The sequence below is a fragment of the Otolemur garnettii genome, unplaced genomic scaffold (genome assembly GCF_000181295.1).
Source record: "Otolemur garnettii isolate 467f Iridium unplaced genomic scaffold, OtoGar3 scaffold00013, whole genome shotgun sequence".
NCBI lineage: Eukaryota > Metazoa > Chordata > Mammalia > Primates > Galagidae > Otolemur > Otolemur garnettii.
The window spans coordinates 3,093,346-3,110,769 of NW_003852408.1; the positions used below are offsets into that span (position 1 = coordinate 3,093,346).

At 37.1% G+C, this 17,424-nt stretch overlaps 1 protein-coding gene across 1 annotated transcript in view; it reads left to right on the forward strand.

Annotated features, from left to right (window-relative positions):
- The window catches only part of LOC100961182 (nuclear autoantigen Sp-100-like), a 60,034-nt gene that overhangs the window by 20,964 nt on the left and 21,646 nt on the right, over positions 1–17,424 (forward strand). Inside the window, exons 2-4 of the mRNA XM_023510287.1 lie at positions 12,098–12,260; positions 13,343–13,511; positions 15,694–15,777. Of these exons, the coding sequence (XP_023366055.1) occupies positions 12,098–12,260; positions 13,343–13,511; positions 15,694–15,777 (416 nt within the window). The remainder of the gene's footprint in view (positions 1–12,097; positions 12,261–13,342; positions 13,512–15,693; positions 15,778–17,424) is intronic.

Consider the following 17,424-nt stretch of genomic DNA (forward strand, 5'->3'; position numbering starts at 1 on the left):
AAGTTATATCTGAGCTGTGAGCAGACCCCTCTTATCTAGCTGCCAGAGACATTTGAACTCTTCCATCTGAAACTGGTGCTGACTGGGACAACTGATTTGGAAGGTTTGAGTTTCCTTGCCCAATTGTTGTTTGTGGGGGGGCGGGGCAACCTAATTGCTGGTATTTCTCCACAGCAGAGACTTCAACCAAGAGTAACTGAATCACTAGGGTAGGACAGAGACCAGCTGAAAATAAGACAGAACCACTTAGCCCCACCACACCAAGCAGGTCCCCAGTCTCTCAGGCCGTAACACCATATGGGTTCTTGACAAACTTCAAGGGGAAAAGTCAAACGAGGTAAAATAATCATGGGGTGGAATCAGTGGAAAAGCTCTGGTAATATGAATAACCAGAGTAGATCAACCCCCCCCACCAAGAAAGGATGTGGCTGGTAATATGAATAACCAGAGTAGGTCAACCCCCCCAAGAAAGGATGCGGCAGACAAAACTGAAGATCCCCTATATAAACAGATAGCTGAGATGTCAGAAATTGAATTCAGAATTTGGATTGCTAATAAGATTAATAGAATAGAGGCAAAGATGGAAATAGAAATTCAAGGAGCATTCCAAAACTTCACTCAAAAATTCAACGAATTCAAAGACAAAACCACTGAAAATTTTGAAACATTAAGGCAAGAGATTGCAGCCCTCAAAGATCTGAAAAATACAGTGGAATCTTTTGGTAACAGAGTGCAGGAGGCAGAAGAAAGGATCTTAGACATAGAAGACAAAGCTTCAGAATATGTCCAAACGTCCAAAGAGAATCAGAAATGGAAAGCAAAAACGGACCATTCTCTCAGAGAGCTCTGGAATAATTCGAAGAAAACTAATATTCGCCTTATAGGAATCCCTGAAGGTGACGAAGTTGCTTTGCAAAACACAGAGGCTCTTCTTTATGAAATTATGAAAGAGAACTTTCCAGATAGGTCAAGAGATCCTGAAATTCAGATTGCAGACAGCTTCAGAACCCCAGCACGACTCAACCCAAATAAGACATCCCCCAGACACATCATAATTAACTTCACTAAAGTTAATATGAAAGAGAAAATCTTGAAAGCAGTGAGACATAAGAAAAAAATTAAATTAAATAAAAAATACGTAACAATTGCTTTTCCTGTTTGGGATCTTTTGTGACTCTCTATAAATTTTGGTACTGTTTTTTGTACAATTGTGGAAAATGTCATTGGAATTTTGATAGTGACTGTACTGAATCTATAGGTCAGTTTGAGTAGTAGATGCTTAACTGTCTCTCTCAGCAGCTGTGAGTTTGGGAGGGGATGGGGAGTAAAACGATTGAATAGAGGAAAGCTAGCTTTCATCTCACCTCTGTCCTTCCCTCCAGAAGGCAGCCTACCTGGAGTGTCCAGGCTCTGGAGTCACAGAGATCCCTGGTGACCCCATCTCCCCACGTGGCTCCCATAGTTTGAGCCAGAGTTGGGAAATGTGTGGAAAAGAGCAAGATGCAATCTGAGAGGTTGAAGGTCTCTAGGTAGGGCAAAAGCATGTGGTGGCGAGAGAAGCAAAATGTTGCCGCTGTCTCAGCTTGGGTCTGTATGTCAGGAAGTGCCCCAGGAGTGCTGAGAGCCTGGTACTTTGTCCACAAGAATGTCCTAGTTCACGGGGCAGGCAGAAGTAGTCTTTGGCTTGTTGGGGTAGAAAGTCTCCTCCACAGCTCAGGAACCTGCTGATTGTCAGAGACATGAGGGAGGGAGAAATACACCCCTCTACCTACCCTTCTCACTGTAGTCCAAGTCTGTCGGGGGTTGATCTCTGTCGATATTTTGCTCCTTCTTGTTCTGGTCTGCAACTTCTTCCCATGCTTTCTCTTGTAGGTTTTGGCATCTTTCCCTCAAAATTACACATAATCTGTGTTTGTTTGTTTGTTTTTCTTTTTATCTAACACTTTTCCTTCTTACTGAGATACTCTGGCAGCTGGTGTCTCTGGTCAGCCATCTTGACAAAATATGTAAGGTTAAAGGATTTACCTGAGGCCATTGCTATTCAGCTGGCATTGACTTCAGGACGCTTTTTTTTTTTTTTTTGAGACAGAGCCTCAAGCTGTCCCCCTGGGTAGAGCGCTGTGGCATCACAGCTCACAGCAACCTCCAACTCCTGGGCTTAAGCGAGTCTCCTGCCTCAGCCTCCTGAGTAGCTGGGACCACAGGCGCCCGCTACAACGCCCAGCTATTTTTTGGTTGCAGCCGTCATTGTTGTTTGCCAAGCCGGGCTGGATTCGAACCTGCCACCTTGGGTGTATGTGGCTGGCGCCTTAGCCACTTGAGCCACAGGCGCCAAGCCCTGGCTCACTTTTGTTTCACACAGCTGCAGTAACCTTGTGCTCAGAATAACAGTACATCACTGCCGCTTCTCTTTGATTGGCCCATTCTTCTCCATTTTTGACCATTTCAATTTTCGTTTCTCTAAGCTACCTATTCAGGTCCATTTGAGAGAGTGTTTATTTTTAATTGATAGAATCTTTTTCTATTAATATCAGATATAGTAACACTTTGTTATAAGTGTCGAAAATGTTTTTGTATACTATCTTCTATATCTTTATTGCTTTTTAGAACATTCAAATCTATTAAGAGAAATCTTCATCTAGGTATTTTCTTTTCATACTTTTCTTGTCTGATTTAGATGTTTGTTCTGTCAAATAAATATTTGCATGATTTTATCCAGGTCTAATGGAGTTCCAGGTTGCAAATGCACCACACTTACATAATAATTTCAGAAAAACTGATTTTTTAAATTACTATGTTTTATTCAAATTGGGGACAATTTATATATCTCCATTTATTTACTTATTTTACTTCAGTGAGATTTTATAGTTTTCTTCATATATGTCCCATATTTTCAAATGTATTTAAATATAGACATGTTCATTTATTGCTATGTCTGAATAGTATTTTTCTATTATGTTTATTTTTTATGTTTATTATGTTCATTTATTACTATGTCTGAATAGTATTTTTTCTATTATGTTTATTTTTTCTATTTATGTTGTTTCAAATAAAAACTATAAGTTTTATAGATCTATGTTTTTATTCATACTTCTTGGCAATTCTTTTTTGAGTTCTTATGGATTTTATAAGGTCTAAGGGTTTCTGTGTATATAATCATCAAATACATAATTCATACTATTCAAGTATTTATACAAATTATTTCATTTTTACATCCTATCTCATTGGCTTAAGGTTCATATAGATATATAAAATAATAGTAGTAATGGTAGACATTCCTGTGTTTTTCTTTATTTAAATGACTTTACCATTTTCATGTTTACTGTAATTTTTCTGGGATTTAGAAACTTCATATTCTTAGTTTTCCTTTCATATAAAGTTTTTATAAAAATAGCCACTAGGACTTATTAAATTCCCTTTTAAAATCATTTGTGGATGTTTGCTTTTCCCCTTTTATTTGTTGATATAAAATTCTTGAGAGATTTCCTAATGTTGAACCATCTTCACTTTCGTCATTCTCATTACTTTTTGTTTTTTCTTATATTTTAAAATAATCTTTAGCTGCAAGTTTTATTTCATTATGGACATGGCAGAACATGCTCTGCTTTGTTTTCTAAAATCTCTAAGTAATTTATTCTCTTTAACATATAGTGTGTTGTACTTCTACTGATTGTAACATATTGAGACTTCTATTTTGACCAAGATGATGCTCAATATTGATATACATTTTCAGTATATTGAGAAAAATGTGTTCTCTGTCTTTAAGTCACAAGATTAAACAATAAATCATTTTTAATTTATCTAGACCCTATGTATTTTGCATAAAGAGTCAAAAAACTAAAAGTGAATTGTCTTTCAATGCCCATAAAACATTTGTTCCATTATTTGCTTCTTGATTTTTGACTTGACAGTAATGGGAACACCTTGGCTTTATGTATTATTTGCAGTTGCATGCCAAGACTTGCTTATATTTGATTTTAACAAATGTGTGTCACTTGGTCTTAGTTGTGTTTTTAGGTGGATTCTATGGCTTTAATGTCATCATTTTTTTCGAGGTACCTGTGGATCAGTGGGTAGGGCGCCAGCCACAGACACTGAGGCTGGCGGGTTTGAACCAGGCTCAGGCCAGCTAAAACAACAATGATAACTACAACAAAAACAACAACGAAAATAGCCAGGTGTTGTGACAGGCACCTGTACCTTCAGCTACTTGGGAGGCTGAGGCAAGAGAATCACTTAAGACCAAGAGTTTGAGGTTGCTATGAGCTGTGATGCCACAGCACTCTGCTGAGGGTGATAGCTTGAGACTCTGTCTTAAAACAAAAAAAAAAAAAAAAAAAAAAAAAACGTTTTATTTAGATTTGGTATTATAAGTAATTTTTTATTACTTTCTAAAATTTTATCTTTTATAATTCATTTGTTTTCTAAAAACGCAAACTATGTTATGTGCTTTTTATTTTTCAGGGTTTGTAAGGTTTTACAGGGTCCAATTTTACTCAATTTTTTGTTACTTTCAGCTTTTCTTTTTTTTTTTCCTTTTATTAAGTCTTATATACATAGATCATGAATACATTGATACCTGTGTGGGATTCCATGTGTTATTTGTACAAATTGGAGTGCTTACATCCAACTAATTAACATAGCTTTCACCTCTTTTACTTAATCACAGTGTTAAGACATTTGTGTTCTATTCTTGATAGATTTGACTTGTACCCTTGCAATATCTTCCATAGGTCTGGTCACACTGTTTACCCTCCCTCTATCAAACCACCCCCTTCCCTTCCCTCCTACATCCTGGGCTATAGTTGTTATTCATCTTTCATATAAAAGTGTGAGTGATTATAAATTAGTTTCGTAATAGTTCTGAGTACATTGGATATTTCCTTTCCATTACTGAGATACTTTACTAAAAAAAATATTTTCCAGTTCCATGCATGTAAACATAAAAAAGGTACAGTCTCCATCTTCTTTAAAGGCTACATAGTATTCCATGGTATACATATACCACAATTTATTAATCCATTCATGCATCAGTGGGCACTCGGGATTTTTTCATGACATGGCAATTATGAATTGAGCTGCAATGAACAATCTGGGGCCAAATATCTTTGTTGCAAAGTGACTTTTGGTCTTTTGGATATATACCTAGTAGAAAACCAAAAAGTCTTAAATAAAGTTGAAGTTCAATATAAGACTGTCAGGATGGAACACAGACATATCAAATGCAAGAACATTTAAATGCAAGAACATTAACTACCTGTTAATGCAGGTAGTTAAAATTAGGTTCAAGTTCTTGAAGATGAGCTTCAAATTCCAGTTAAATAGATTGGTGTAGGTAAATCCAAAGAGTCTATGATTCAACTTTTTAAAAGATTGCCAGTAGCATAGAAACACTCCTTCAGAGGGAGAGAAAAGACTTCCTCAAATATTTCATTTATGACCTGCAAAGTCAAAAATAAAAGCATTGAAGTGAGGTTCAGTGAGTCCTACAGTTGTTTCTGGTCTGAATGGATGGCTCTTAGAGATAAACATTGGCCTATTCCAGCTTTTCCTTGGCTGGCATGATTACCGAATCATTTGTTGCTCTTGCTGCTCATGGTTCCACATTTTCTGTTAATGTTTAGTAATAGGATAATCTATGTTGTTTCAAATCTAAAATAGAATTACTTTCAATATAATTTTTCTTCATTATTGTCATTGTGTGTTTCTGAGGTTTTACCCCTATTCAATGATAAAAACAATTTATGCAGTTTTGCACATATATTTTTTACATTCTGATCATTTACTTCTGTCAATGTATTCTTTGTTGTTAGAAAAAATGATGAAATGATAGGGGTTCTGTAACTTTTATAATGCTATAAATTCTGTTTAAATTGTGAACTGTTTATTTTCTGTTGCGGCCATTGCAAAAATTGAGCTTTTGCAGGGGCAGGAGGGAAAGGTGTTATATTTATGGGTCTTTTAATTTGTCCAGAACACAGAACTTATTTCTCTCTGTAAATTATTTAATACATTGGACATTTAATTAAATGTTCAAAGAGAAAAGATGTTCCCCAAAACAACAATCTTAATGTTAAAATTAGTCATTAAAATATCTGTTATGATATTTGGTGAATATTTTTCTTTAATTTCAGATATTACCTCTGAAATATATATTTTTCTTTTTTATCTGTTATTTTTAAATATAGTGTATTGGTTTTTCACCATTGTGCCTGTAATATGCCTACAACATCATCTATAAGTGTCTAGATGAACCCAAATTTTTGGCTATAATTTTAATTATCCCTTTATGTCTCCTTTCCTGAGATAAAGGTATTATTTTGACAATTAGGCTTAACATACTGTGTATAGACTACCTTTTGATGAACTATCTTAAATGTTTAAGTTAAGTACCACTTAAGTTTATTTTATTATACCATCAATAGCTGATTAAAAATAACCAAATATTTCTAGTAAAAAAAAAAGTCTAGTGGAAATTTTTAAACTTTTTGCTACTGTGGAAGTTGGGATTTGATCAAAAGTTTTTGAGTGAGTTTACTTTGGTGGTAGAGCATTGTGATGATCATTGTGGAGGATGGGTCTGCAATGACCATTAATATCCTTGAGAGCTGGTTTAGTTATGGCAAATTTCTTCAACATGTGAATGTCATTAAAGTATTTAATTTCACCATCATAAATGAAACTCAGTTTAGCCAGATACAGGATTCTGGGTTGAAAGTTGTTTTGTTTTAGGAGGTTGAAAGTCAATGATCATCCTCTTCCGGCTTAAAATGTTTCATCAGAGAGATCTGCAGTCATTCTAATATTCTTCCCTTTGTAGGTTATGGTTTTCTTCTATCTGGCCACTTGCAGAAGTTAATCATAACTTTTGGCAAAGTTAATTATAATGTGTCTGGGAGATACTTTATTTGGATTGAGTCATGCTGGGGTTCTGAAACTGCCTGCTATTTGAATTTCAGTATCTCTTGCTATGTTGGGAAAGTTTTCTATTATCTCTTGGAGTAAAGCTTCTGTGCCTCTTGGAACATCTTCTCTTTCAGGGATTCCTATAAGGCAAATATTTGCTTTTTTAGAGTAGTCCCACAGTTCTCTAAGAGAATGATCCATTTTTGCTCTCCAGTTCTCTTCCTCTTTGAGCATTTGGAAGCATTCAAAAGCTTTGTCTTCGATCTCAGATATTCTTTCTTCTGCCTGCTTCTTTCTGTTACTGAGGGATTCTACTGTATTTCTCATATCTTGGAAGGCTGCAAATTCTTTTCTCAATGTGTCAAAATCTTTAGTGATTTTGTCTTTGAATTTATTGAATTCTGGAAATAATTTTTGAATTTATTAGAATTTCTAATTGTAACCTTACTTCCATTCTGTTAATCTTATTTGCTATCCAAATTCTGAACTTAATTTCTGACATCTCAGCCATTTGTTTATGAATGGGATCATCTGGTGTGTCTACATTAACATCCTTGGGGGAGTTGATCTACTTTGGTTATTCATGTTGCCAGAGTTTTTCTGCTGATTCCGTGCCTTGAATATTTTTCACTGTTTAGCTAGATGGACAGGTAAGGTGAAATTGGATTTAGGGCTCCTGGAGTTAGCCCTTTGTCAAGGAGCTGGGATAGGTGACTGCAGCTTTTTCCCCTGCAGCTTTGCAAATGACCCATTCAGTGTTACAGTCTGAGACTCTGGGGACCTGTTTGGTGTGGTGGGATTAGGTGGCTCTGTTTTATAGTCAGCTGATATTTGTCCGATCTTATGGATCAGAGACTCTGGGTTGAAGTCTCAGCTGTGGAGAAATACAAGCAAATAAGACACTCTGTCTCCATGGGTAACAACTGGAAGAGGAAAATCTACCCTTCCCGCTACTACACAACCGGGGTCCCACCCTGAAGGATCCTTGGGTGATTGGCCCAGGTCAGGAGTTCCAAATCCATTGACCCAGTCAGTACTAACTCTCAAGTGGGAAAGTTCGAAAGGTCTTCAGCAACTAGACAGCAACTACTCCAGTGTGGCTTGCTCTGGTGCTCTGTGGAGTCAAAAAGGCCCAACCAGTAGCAGAGTTGGACCAGGGGGCTGGTGTCTCTTTCTCCTCCTTGCCCCTCTTTCACACCCAGTCACTGGTAACCCCATGGGGCTGTGGTCCTATTCCCTCCAATAAACAAATGTGTCAGGGATTTGTGCCTGCCAGAGTCAAAGGAAAGTCACTGCCCCCTTGGCGTGGCCACCACCCTCTGCCACCAGCCAGATGGGGGAGTTGACACCTGCCTGCCTTGGGTACTCAATGGCAACTGGGGAGTGTTCCACCTCAGCTCAGTCCAAACCTGAGGATATCAAGTCAGCAAATGTTTTTCTCCCTCAGCTACCATGGCTTTGCCCCAGCTGCTCTGTAGCACTAGTATCCTTATAGGGTGAGGTCTGGCTTCCTCTGGCAGTCCTCAGGGTTGGGGAAGTGTCTCTCTAAAATTAGACCCTGGTGGGATCGCTCTACTGTTGCTGAATCTACATGGAAGATGTCTCTGCACATGGTGATGTGCAGTTATCACTCTTCTTTCTCAGCTCAGCTCCCAATCTTCAGCTTTATTGGGTACTGTCTGGTCGTTATCCTTCCCTCTGGATGGGACCTTCTGTCAAAACCTGGCTCCAGTCAGCCATCTTGCCCCTCCCCCCCATAGTTGAATTTCAATCATATTGTTTTCATTCATGGTTGAAACAAATCATTTAACTCACATTTCCTTTTACCTCTCAACTCAACATTGTTAGTTTGTTTATATAACTAGTTTACATGAAACTAGTTAGTATTCAAAATTGTTCTTCTGTTCTACAATACCTTTTTCTCCTACTTTTGAATATTCTTCTTTCTCAAATGTCTATTGATTTTAGGTTATCTGTTTCTACTTAAGAGGAGGCTCTGGAAATCAACCAATGTGATTCACCAAATTAAAGAATAAAAACGAATAATCCAATGACTATTTCAGTAGATCCTCTTGATGAAATTCAACATCTACTCCTGATAAAATTCTAAGCAGAATAGGTAGGAGCTACTTTAATCAGTTTCAAAATATATATTTATGCATATATATATTTACATTTGTGTAAATACATCAAACATCATAGTTACTAGTAATACTGATACCTTTTCCCTAAAATTGGAAAGAAGACAAGAAAGTCCACTCTCATCATCACTTCAACATTATTTGTAACTCAGAACCAATGCAATAAGATAAGAAAAAAGAAATAATTATCAGAGAAGAAATGGTAAAATACTTTTCATTTGCTGATGAAATGATTATTTCCCTTTGTTAAAATTTCAAAATGTTAAGGGAATGCAAATGTTTTAGGCTATATAAATCATTTTTGTGACTCAAGTCCTAGTGTTAGGTGTGCCCATTAACCAGATAGTGTTCATAGCACTTGTTAGGTTGGTTAATTGCCCTACTTTTCTTCCCCTCTTCCCTGCTTGATTTCCACAGAGTTTTACTTTCCCCTGTGCACGTGTCCTAATCAGTTAGTTTGAGTTTTGTGGTGAGCACATATAGTGCTTGTTTTTCCATCTTTGATATACTCCACTTAAGAGAATGGTCTTACGTCCCACTCAGATTGTTGCAAAAGGTATTAATTCATCATTTTTATGGCAGAATAGTACTCCATGGTGTACAAATACCACATTTTATTAATCAATTCATGAAATTGATGGGCATGTGGGTTGATTCTATGTTTTTGCAATTGTGTATTGTGCTGTAATAAACATTTGAGTGCAGGTGTCTTTTTGATTAAAAGTTTCTTTTCCTTTAGGTAAATACCCAATAGTGGTATTGCTGGATTGAATGGTAGGTACACTTTTAGATCTTTGAAGAATATGCATATTGTTTTCCATAGAGATTATACTAATTTGCATTACCATTAACTGAGTAAAAGTGTTCCTTTCTCTCTTCATTCATGCCAGCATTTATTGGCTTTCTACTTTTTATTTAAAGTCATTGTGATCAGAGCAAGGTAATATCTCAGTGTGGTTGTAATTTGCATTTATCTAATGATTAATGATATTGAGCATTTTTTTATATGTTTATTGGCCATTTGTATATATTCTTCTCACAACCTCCTGTTCATGTCTTTTGTCTACTTTTATATGATTGTTCATTTTTATTCTTACTGATTTGCTTGAGGTCTTTGTATGTTTTCATTATGAGTTCTGAATCAGATGTGTAGCTTACGAGTATTTTCTTTCATTCTATTGGTTATATATTTGCTCTTTTGATCATTTCCTTAACTATGCAGAAACTTTTTGATCTAATCAAATCCAATTTATTAATTTTTGATGTTGCCATAACTGCTATTAGAGCCTTAGTCATAAATATTTTGCCTAGGCCCACATCTAGAAGAGTTTTCCCAATATTTTCCTATAAAATTCTTATAGTTTTATGACTTAGATGTAAGTCTTTTATCTATCTTGAGTTAAGTTTTTGAGGAGAGGTAGGGGGTCCTATTTTACTCTGTGCATGTGGTTATCAAATTTTCCCAGGAGCACTTAAAAGAAAGCCACAGACTAATATCCTTTCTGAATACAGATGTAAAGTCCTCAATAAACTAGCAAACTGAATTCAAGAGCGCATAAAGAATATAATCCACCAAGACCAAGTGGGCTTCATTTTAGGGATGTAGGAATGGTTCACCATATAAAAATCAATAAATGTGATTTACAGCATAAACAAAAGCAAAAACAAAGACAATATGATCAGCTCAATGGATGCAGAAAAAGCATCTGATGAAATCCAGCACCCTTTCATGATACAAAAGCATACATTATGTATTATTCCATTTATGTGAAATCCAATTACAGGTAGTATTAATGTATAGCAAAAGAAATGACAGCCACATTTGCCCTTGAGCGGCTGCCTGGCTGCATTTAGTTATCATGGGCATTGTTCTGTTCTTCATTTTTAACACATAACTTTTCAGCCCTGCATCTTCCTCTCAATCTCAGCTGAAGCTTCAGGGTTCTTCAGGGCACACTAATTGCTCTCCTTATGTCTGAGAGGATCCTCCCCCTACAATAGCAAGTCTCTCATGTGGTTGAAAATTTTCATCTACTCATTGTTCTTTACAATTCTCTTTGTCATTGTGAATCTAACTCCTGTGTTATAACTTCAGTGGGGTCTTTAATAAAAAAGAAGATATGCTTTAACCAGGAACTCTAACCAGAAACTTTTTAAAATAGGAATTAATAAACAATAATATGGCATTTTTATTCCCTGCTGCCTTTTGGGTACTGGGAAGTGCTGATAATTTTGTTCTTGTTAGACAAAGAAAGTTTATGAGTTTTCATAGCATTGAGGAATATAGAGATGTTGATTAAGACATTATCATAACAATAATATGATTGACTAAGAGCCAGAAATGCAGTCTCAGGTTCACAGGAAGCAGTCATAATTTCTGAAATTCAGAACCCTAAAATGATTCATTATATATATCAATAACACATACAAATTTATATTAACACAAAGCAGAACCAGATGTTCCAGGAGATATTATTGATACTTTCATAATAGTCTCAATTTATACTTTATCATCATTATCATTATTAAACCACATAATATTAATTATAAATTAATTTTATAATGTAGGCTATTTCTCCCTTAACAGCTTATTCTTATCTTTCTGAGATTGTTTTTAATTTTCTGAGATTTATCTTCTCTTATTTGTTAATTAAGATGAATTCTCAAGGTTGGATTGTATTTTTATATGATTGTTTTTCATTTCTTTATGGATGACCTGCTTATACCATCTTTATTTTATAGGAATTTAGATTTTTAAAAATTAAATAATATTCCAGTTATGTTTAGTAGATGATATCTTTGCAATGGCTTTAGTTGAGATGGACAGGAATTTTTCAGTTATTTATACTAGCCTTTCACAACCTCCATGCTGCCTTCTATTACATATCTCTTTGTTGCTTAAGTTCCATTTACTCTGGTCTCTATTCAGGACCTCCTCTTTTATATATGTTGTTCCTTTATAGCCTATCCTTCATATTTAAAGTCCTATATCCTCCACAAACATCTCAGCATCTTAATGACTATTTTTACATGATATCCCTTTTCTTTAGGATGTCCACAGAAGACCAGAACATAGTGGACAGGCTTATCTGGAATCGTATATTTGATCACTTCCAACAACATAAGGTGGACATTTCATATGCAATAAAAAAGACATTTCCATTCTTTGAGCGCCTTCATGACCGTAAATTAATCACAGATAAACTGTTTAAAGTAAGTAAAGTTCACTATGTCACAATCTTGTAAGCCAGACCCAAATAACTTGACTGATAATATCCCCTAGACCAAAACCTTGGAGTACAAGTAGATGACTGAGGGGTCTTCTATGAGTGGGATTCCTTTTCAAATATTCTGTAAGTGTTCTGTTACGAAGAAGGGGAGAAGAAGCATAAATCTTACATCTTACTCAAGGAACAGTGTTCTGTGGCACCCTCTAGCATCAGAGTGAATGGCACTGATCCAAATAAGTTGGATCAGAAATAGATATACTCCATCAATGTACAATGTCTTATAGGAATTCATAAAATATAACATTAACTGTAAATTAGAAATAATTTTACATCAATTAAGAAACTGATGAATAATTATAATCAATTTAGTGAAATACTAATTAACATGGCATTTTATTTTAGTTAACATCAATTTAAATATCTAGGTCTAAGAACATTAAAACCTAGAGGAAATTAGTGTCTGTTTAGGACAAATTTGGATGTAGATATTTGCTCTGCTTACTTCAACATTTTGCAGGTTTCTTTTTCCTTCTATTTTTAAATGTTTAAAATTTGGTTAATTTTACCAATAGTTTCTGTTGGATATACGGAACAGCAAATCCTCTCTTTGCCTGTGAGTATGCTTTGTCTGTGGCCAAGTTCATGGCAAAAAGAGAATAGTCACCTTGTTTTCCTGAGCCTTTCTGGCAAAGTTAGTTCTGAGAAAAGGGCAGAGTTTGTCAACAGAACACCTACTCATCATCTGCTAAGTCTATTCTTAAAACATCTTGCCAGGCTTCTTGCCCAGGGTTACACATCATTTTATGTAAACCTGATTTTATTTTCCAAAATTGTTCCTTTTTACATCTAATGTCAATGAAAGTAAAGAGATCAGACTCATCAATGGATATTTTTAAGGAGGAAGGCTTTACTTGTTTCATTTAGTAGCTATATGAATACATAAAATTATAAAACTGTACATGAGAAGATATATATGTAGGGCCATTGGAGCACATTAAGTATAAAATTACTTTCCAGGACTCTTTGAAACCCATATTTATATTTCTGCCCTTCAATTTTTTTAAGGATTCTCAAGACTCTTGTGGAAACCTGGTCCCTGTACAAAAAGTGGTGTACAACGTTCTCAGTGAGCTGGAGAAGACATTTAACCTAGAAGTCTTGAGTGAATTGTTCAGCGACTTCCACCTGCAAGAATACCCTGATTTAATTCCCATTTATGAAAGCTTCAAAAATGGTAATTAGGTTTGTTACTTACCTTCTGAAGTCCAGGGCCAATTTTTTTTCAGCAAGCATATATTGAGCTTCTACCCCATGTCACATACTGCTCAGCAGTGGGGATGGAGCAGTTAACAAAAGAAGGCAAATTGTGAGCCTTCTTGAAGCTTATTGTGTAATACCTACCCCAGAATTACATTAAGGTACATAGTTATCATTTAATTAAAAAAAAAAAAAAGGATAGCTATGGTATGACAACCACTTTGAAGTCTGCTAACTTGGACATTTAGACTCACAAGACAACTGGAGCCACACTGACATCAGGTTTACTTAGAAGAACAGAATCCCAACAGGGCAACATGAGTTGCCGCTCTTCAGTGGGAGCCCTTGTAGTGGTCTACACAGCAGTTGCCAGTTGACTACCACCTGCCTTGAGTGACAGCTTATCTGTAGTTGCAGGATCTACCTTGGCCTGGCACTACATGCCCATGACAGTCAATATATCTTATAAGTCCTCATTAATCAGGGAGCAGGGGACCCCACAAGGAATAAGCTGAATTATGACCAAAGTCAAGACTTTCCACCAGACACCTGTAGTTCATGCTTTGTCTTTCCCAGTCTGCCAGTCATGGCTCTTTTTAAGCTCTGTGGTTGCCTAGTAACAGCAAAAAGGCCACAATTTCCAGAGTAGCAAATAAGAAAGTAAATACTGGGTGAAATTTGCCTTTGACAATGGAGAAATTGTTTATTTGTTTATTTATTTATTTATTTACCCTTTACCCACAAAGGGTGAAACAAACATTATGTAAATGTTTGTTTATACAATCACAAAACTGGTTGCTATGCCAGGGACCACTTTTGGAGCTATACAAAACTAATAGCTTGATTCTAGACCTTTTTCTTAATAAGCCAGGATTTCCTCTTTTACTGAGACATAGTAACGAGGATGCCCCCGTATTTTTTTTTTCACTTGCCAAGAAAACTTTTTATTTCAACACAGTTTGATCTCAACACAGTTCTCCCAAATAAAATCTAGAGACAGCACAAGAAAAGTGGGCAGATGCCCCCTGGAGGGCAGATGCTATCAGAACAGGAGTAAGGGGTGCAAGCACATCTGCAAACAGAACGAATTGGATTTGGCCACATCAAGAGTGCAGAGCAGTTAGTGTAGGAGCTGATTCAAAAGAGACAAGTTGGAGAAAGATTTTGAAGGGTTTGGCATTTAAAGCTAAGGAATTTGAAGTTTATTTAAGAGACAGTCAAGAGGAATAATAGGTTTATAAGCAAGGGAAAAAATTTAAACAGGTTGTTGATTTCTGTCAATAGTAACCCTTATCTAATTAACAATAAAATAATATCTATAAGAAATCATTTAAATCAGAAGAGAAAATTAAATGAAATAAAATAATGGTGCAGAAATTTTAAGTCAATATTGTGTTTATGACGAGGATATCCTTAGGTTGTGCACACCAAGGGAACAGTGTTAACCTTTACTGCTCACTTCTCAGGGGCTCTAATTGTCTCCATGGACTACAGGGATCCTCCATCCCAGCCCCCTAGAGGCTCCCTGTGCTTGGGTTACCAGCTCCAAGACTAGAGCTGCCCAAGATGCTGCCCACCACCTCACCCAGTGCTGTTGCCTCCCTGCCCTTCGGGAGATGCTGCCCCCTCCTGTCGTAAAGTCCATGTGAGCTACCCCCATGTCCTTTTATGTTTCTTTGGTAATCACTCACCCTCCCTAATCCAATTAAGCCAAAACATTCCTCTTTTCTAGCCCCATTACTAAATCTCTTTTATAATAAGCTCTGTCTAGGACGTGAGATCTCCAGAAGAAATCCCCATTTCTTTCCCAGTTTAAACAGTTCTGAAAACATACTTCACTTCTATGATTTGTTCTGATATATGCTTTCCTTACCACCTGAAATGTTTTTAGGCAAGTGAAATAGCTCACAATGTTTTTACTTTTTTTGTCTTAAATCTGAGTGTCTCTTTTCTGTGTGGGGAGCAAAGTCTTCCTTGATGACATCTTCTCTGTTCTGTCCCAGGGATGATGGGAGAACTTTTAAGTCATGTCATACCCACTAAACTCTGAGTGACTCAAGGGCTGGGAATTCTTAAATATAAATTGTTGTCCAAGGTCTCTGCTGGATATATCTAATTGTCTTCTCTCTCCTTCTGACTCTCTCTGACTGGCTCTTCAGTGGTCCTAGAAAACTCATATGGGCAAGAAATTGCTGAAGAAAAGAGAGTGGAGGGGCCCACTGGCCAACTAAGTCTTGAACAAGGTAATAACAACAAGAGGGAATTTTCTGTTCTGTTAAGAGGAAAAGGGGCCTGAGGTACTGAATAGAGATGGTGAGTCAGGGAGGAGTGAGGATGAGGAAGGCTGAGAGCGGAGTGTGTCTGAGCTGCTACCCAGGTGTTGGGTCCTTGAGGAGCAGCCATAAGAAGACACTGTTGGCCCAATAACCAGGATGGAGGGACTGGAGTGCAGGGTGTCACTAGTTCCAGATTTAAAGACACTAACTACTGGAAGAAATTGTGACTAGAAAGATCCCTCCAGGAGAAAATCCTTCTAGAGCTGTGAAAGGCTGAGAACTATGGCCCATGGTCAGTATTAGAGAAGACTCTTAGTGAAAGAAAACATGTCCATGTGAGGCATAGGACACTTCTGACAGTGCATGTGTGGAGGTTTTCAGCACACCAACCAGCTCTCCAATTCTCTGCAGATACCAAGTGTCCTATGATTTAATTCAGTTCTATCAGAATTTACACAGACTCTGCATGTTAATGGCTCGGTCTCTCACTGTAGAAGCCACTTGCAGGTCTCATGTGGTGGCCTGTGCTGGAGGTTCCTGTGAAGTCTTATTTGGGTTTGATACTTGCCTAGTATGGCTCACAAAACTCAGGGAACTTGTTCTTTCTAATTTATTATTAAAAAAATATAACTCAAAAACAGCCCAATGAAAGAGATACATAGGGCAAAGCATGGGGAAAGGGCACCAGCTTCCAAACCCTCTCTGGATGTACCACCCTCCCAGCACTTCCGTTTGTTACTAACCCAGAAGGATTCTGAGCCCAGTCATTTAGGATTGTTATAGAAACTCCATTATATAGTCATGATTGATCAAATAATTGACTGTAGGTGGTGAAGTCAATCTCTGTTCCCCCTCTCCTTCCTGGAACTCTTAGTCCTCAATCATGTGATCAGTTCTCTCCTCCTTACCAGCCTTCCATCCTTAGGGGTTTTCAAAAGTCACTTCTTTAACATAACCTAAGGTATGGGTGAAAGAGAGGTGATAAGAATGACAAAACATGCTTTTTTCACCCTTGATGTTTAGGATATTATAAAGGTTTTAGGGACTCTGGCCAGGAGCAGGGGAGCCCAAGCATACATTTCTTATGGTATTACAATATCACACTAGGTGATGGCAGAAGGATGATATAATTGTGGGGGATGTTGCTTAAGAGCAGGAATATTTGGAGAAAGGAGGTCACCTAGAGAGACACAGATGAAGCGGTACAGATGTGGAGAAGACGTGGGTACTGGAAGAGAGAGAGGAGGGGAAAGGAAAGACAGAAAAGAGAGCCATATTTAACAGTAGCAGCTCACTCTGAGTGAACACCTCCTCTGTGGCAGATGTGGTTTAGAGCTCAGGCTGCCACTGGAGATGAGTGTCACTTATGTGCCATCCTGCAGGGTGGCCATGTGTGGATTTTGCCTCAGGTCCGATGAACAAGGCTGAACCCAGGTGTTCTGACCCCAGAGACTGTGTTCTTAGCCCTGTGCTGCTACCTAAGTAATCTAAAGGAAAAAGCAGAAACAAGAAATAAAATTGGGAATAAAGGCAGAGAGGAAAACAGAGAAAAGATTAGCAGGAGCTGGAGAAAGGGGAGGAGAATCAGACGCTGAATTCTCATGGGAAGGCCAA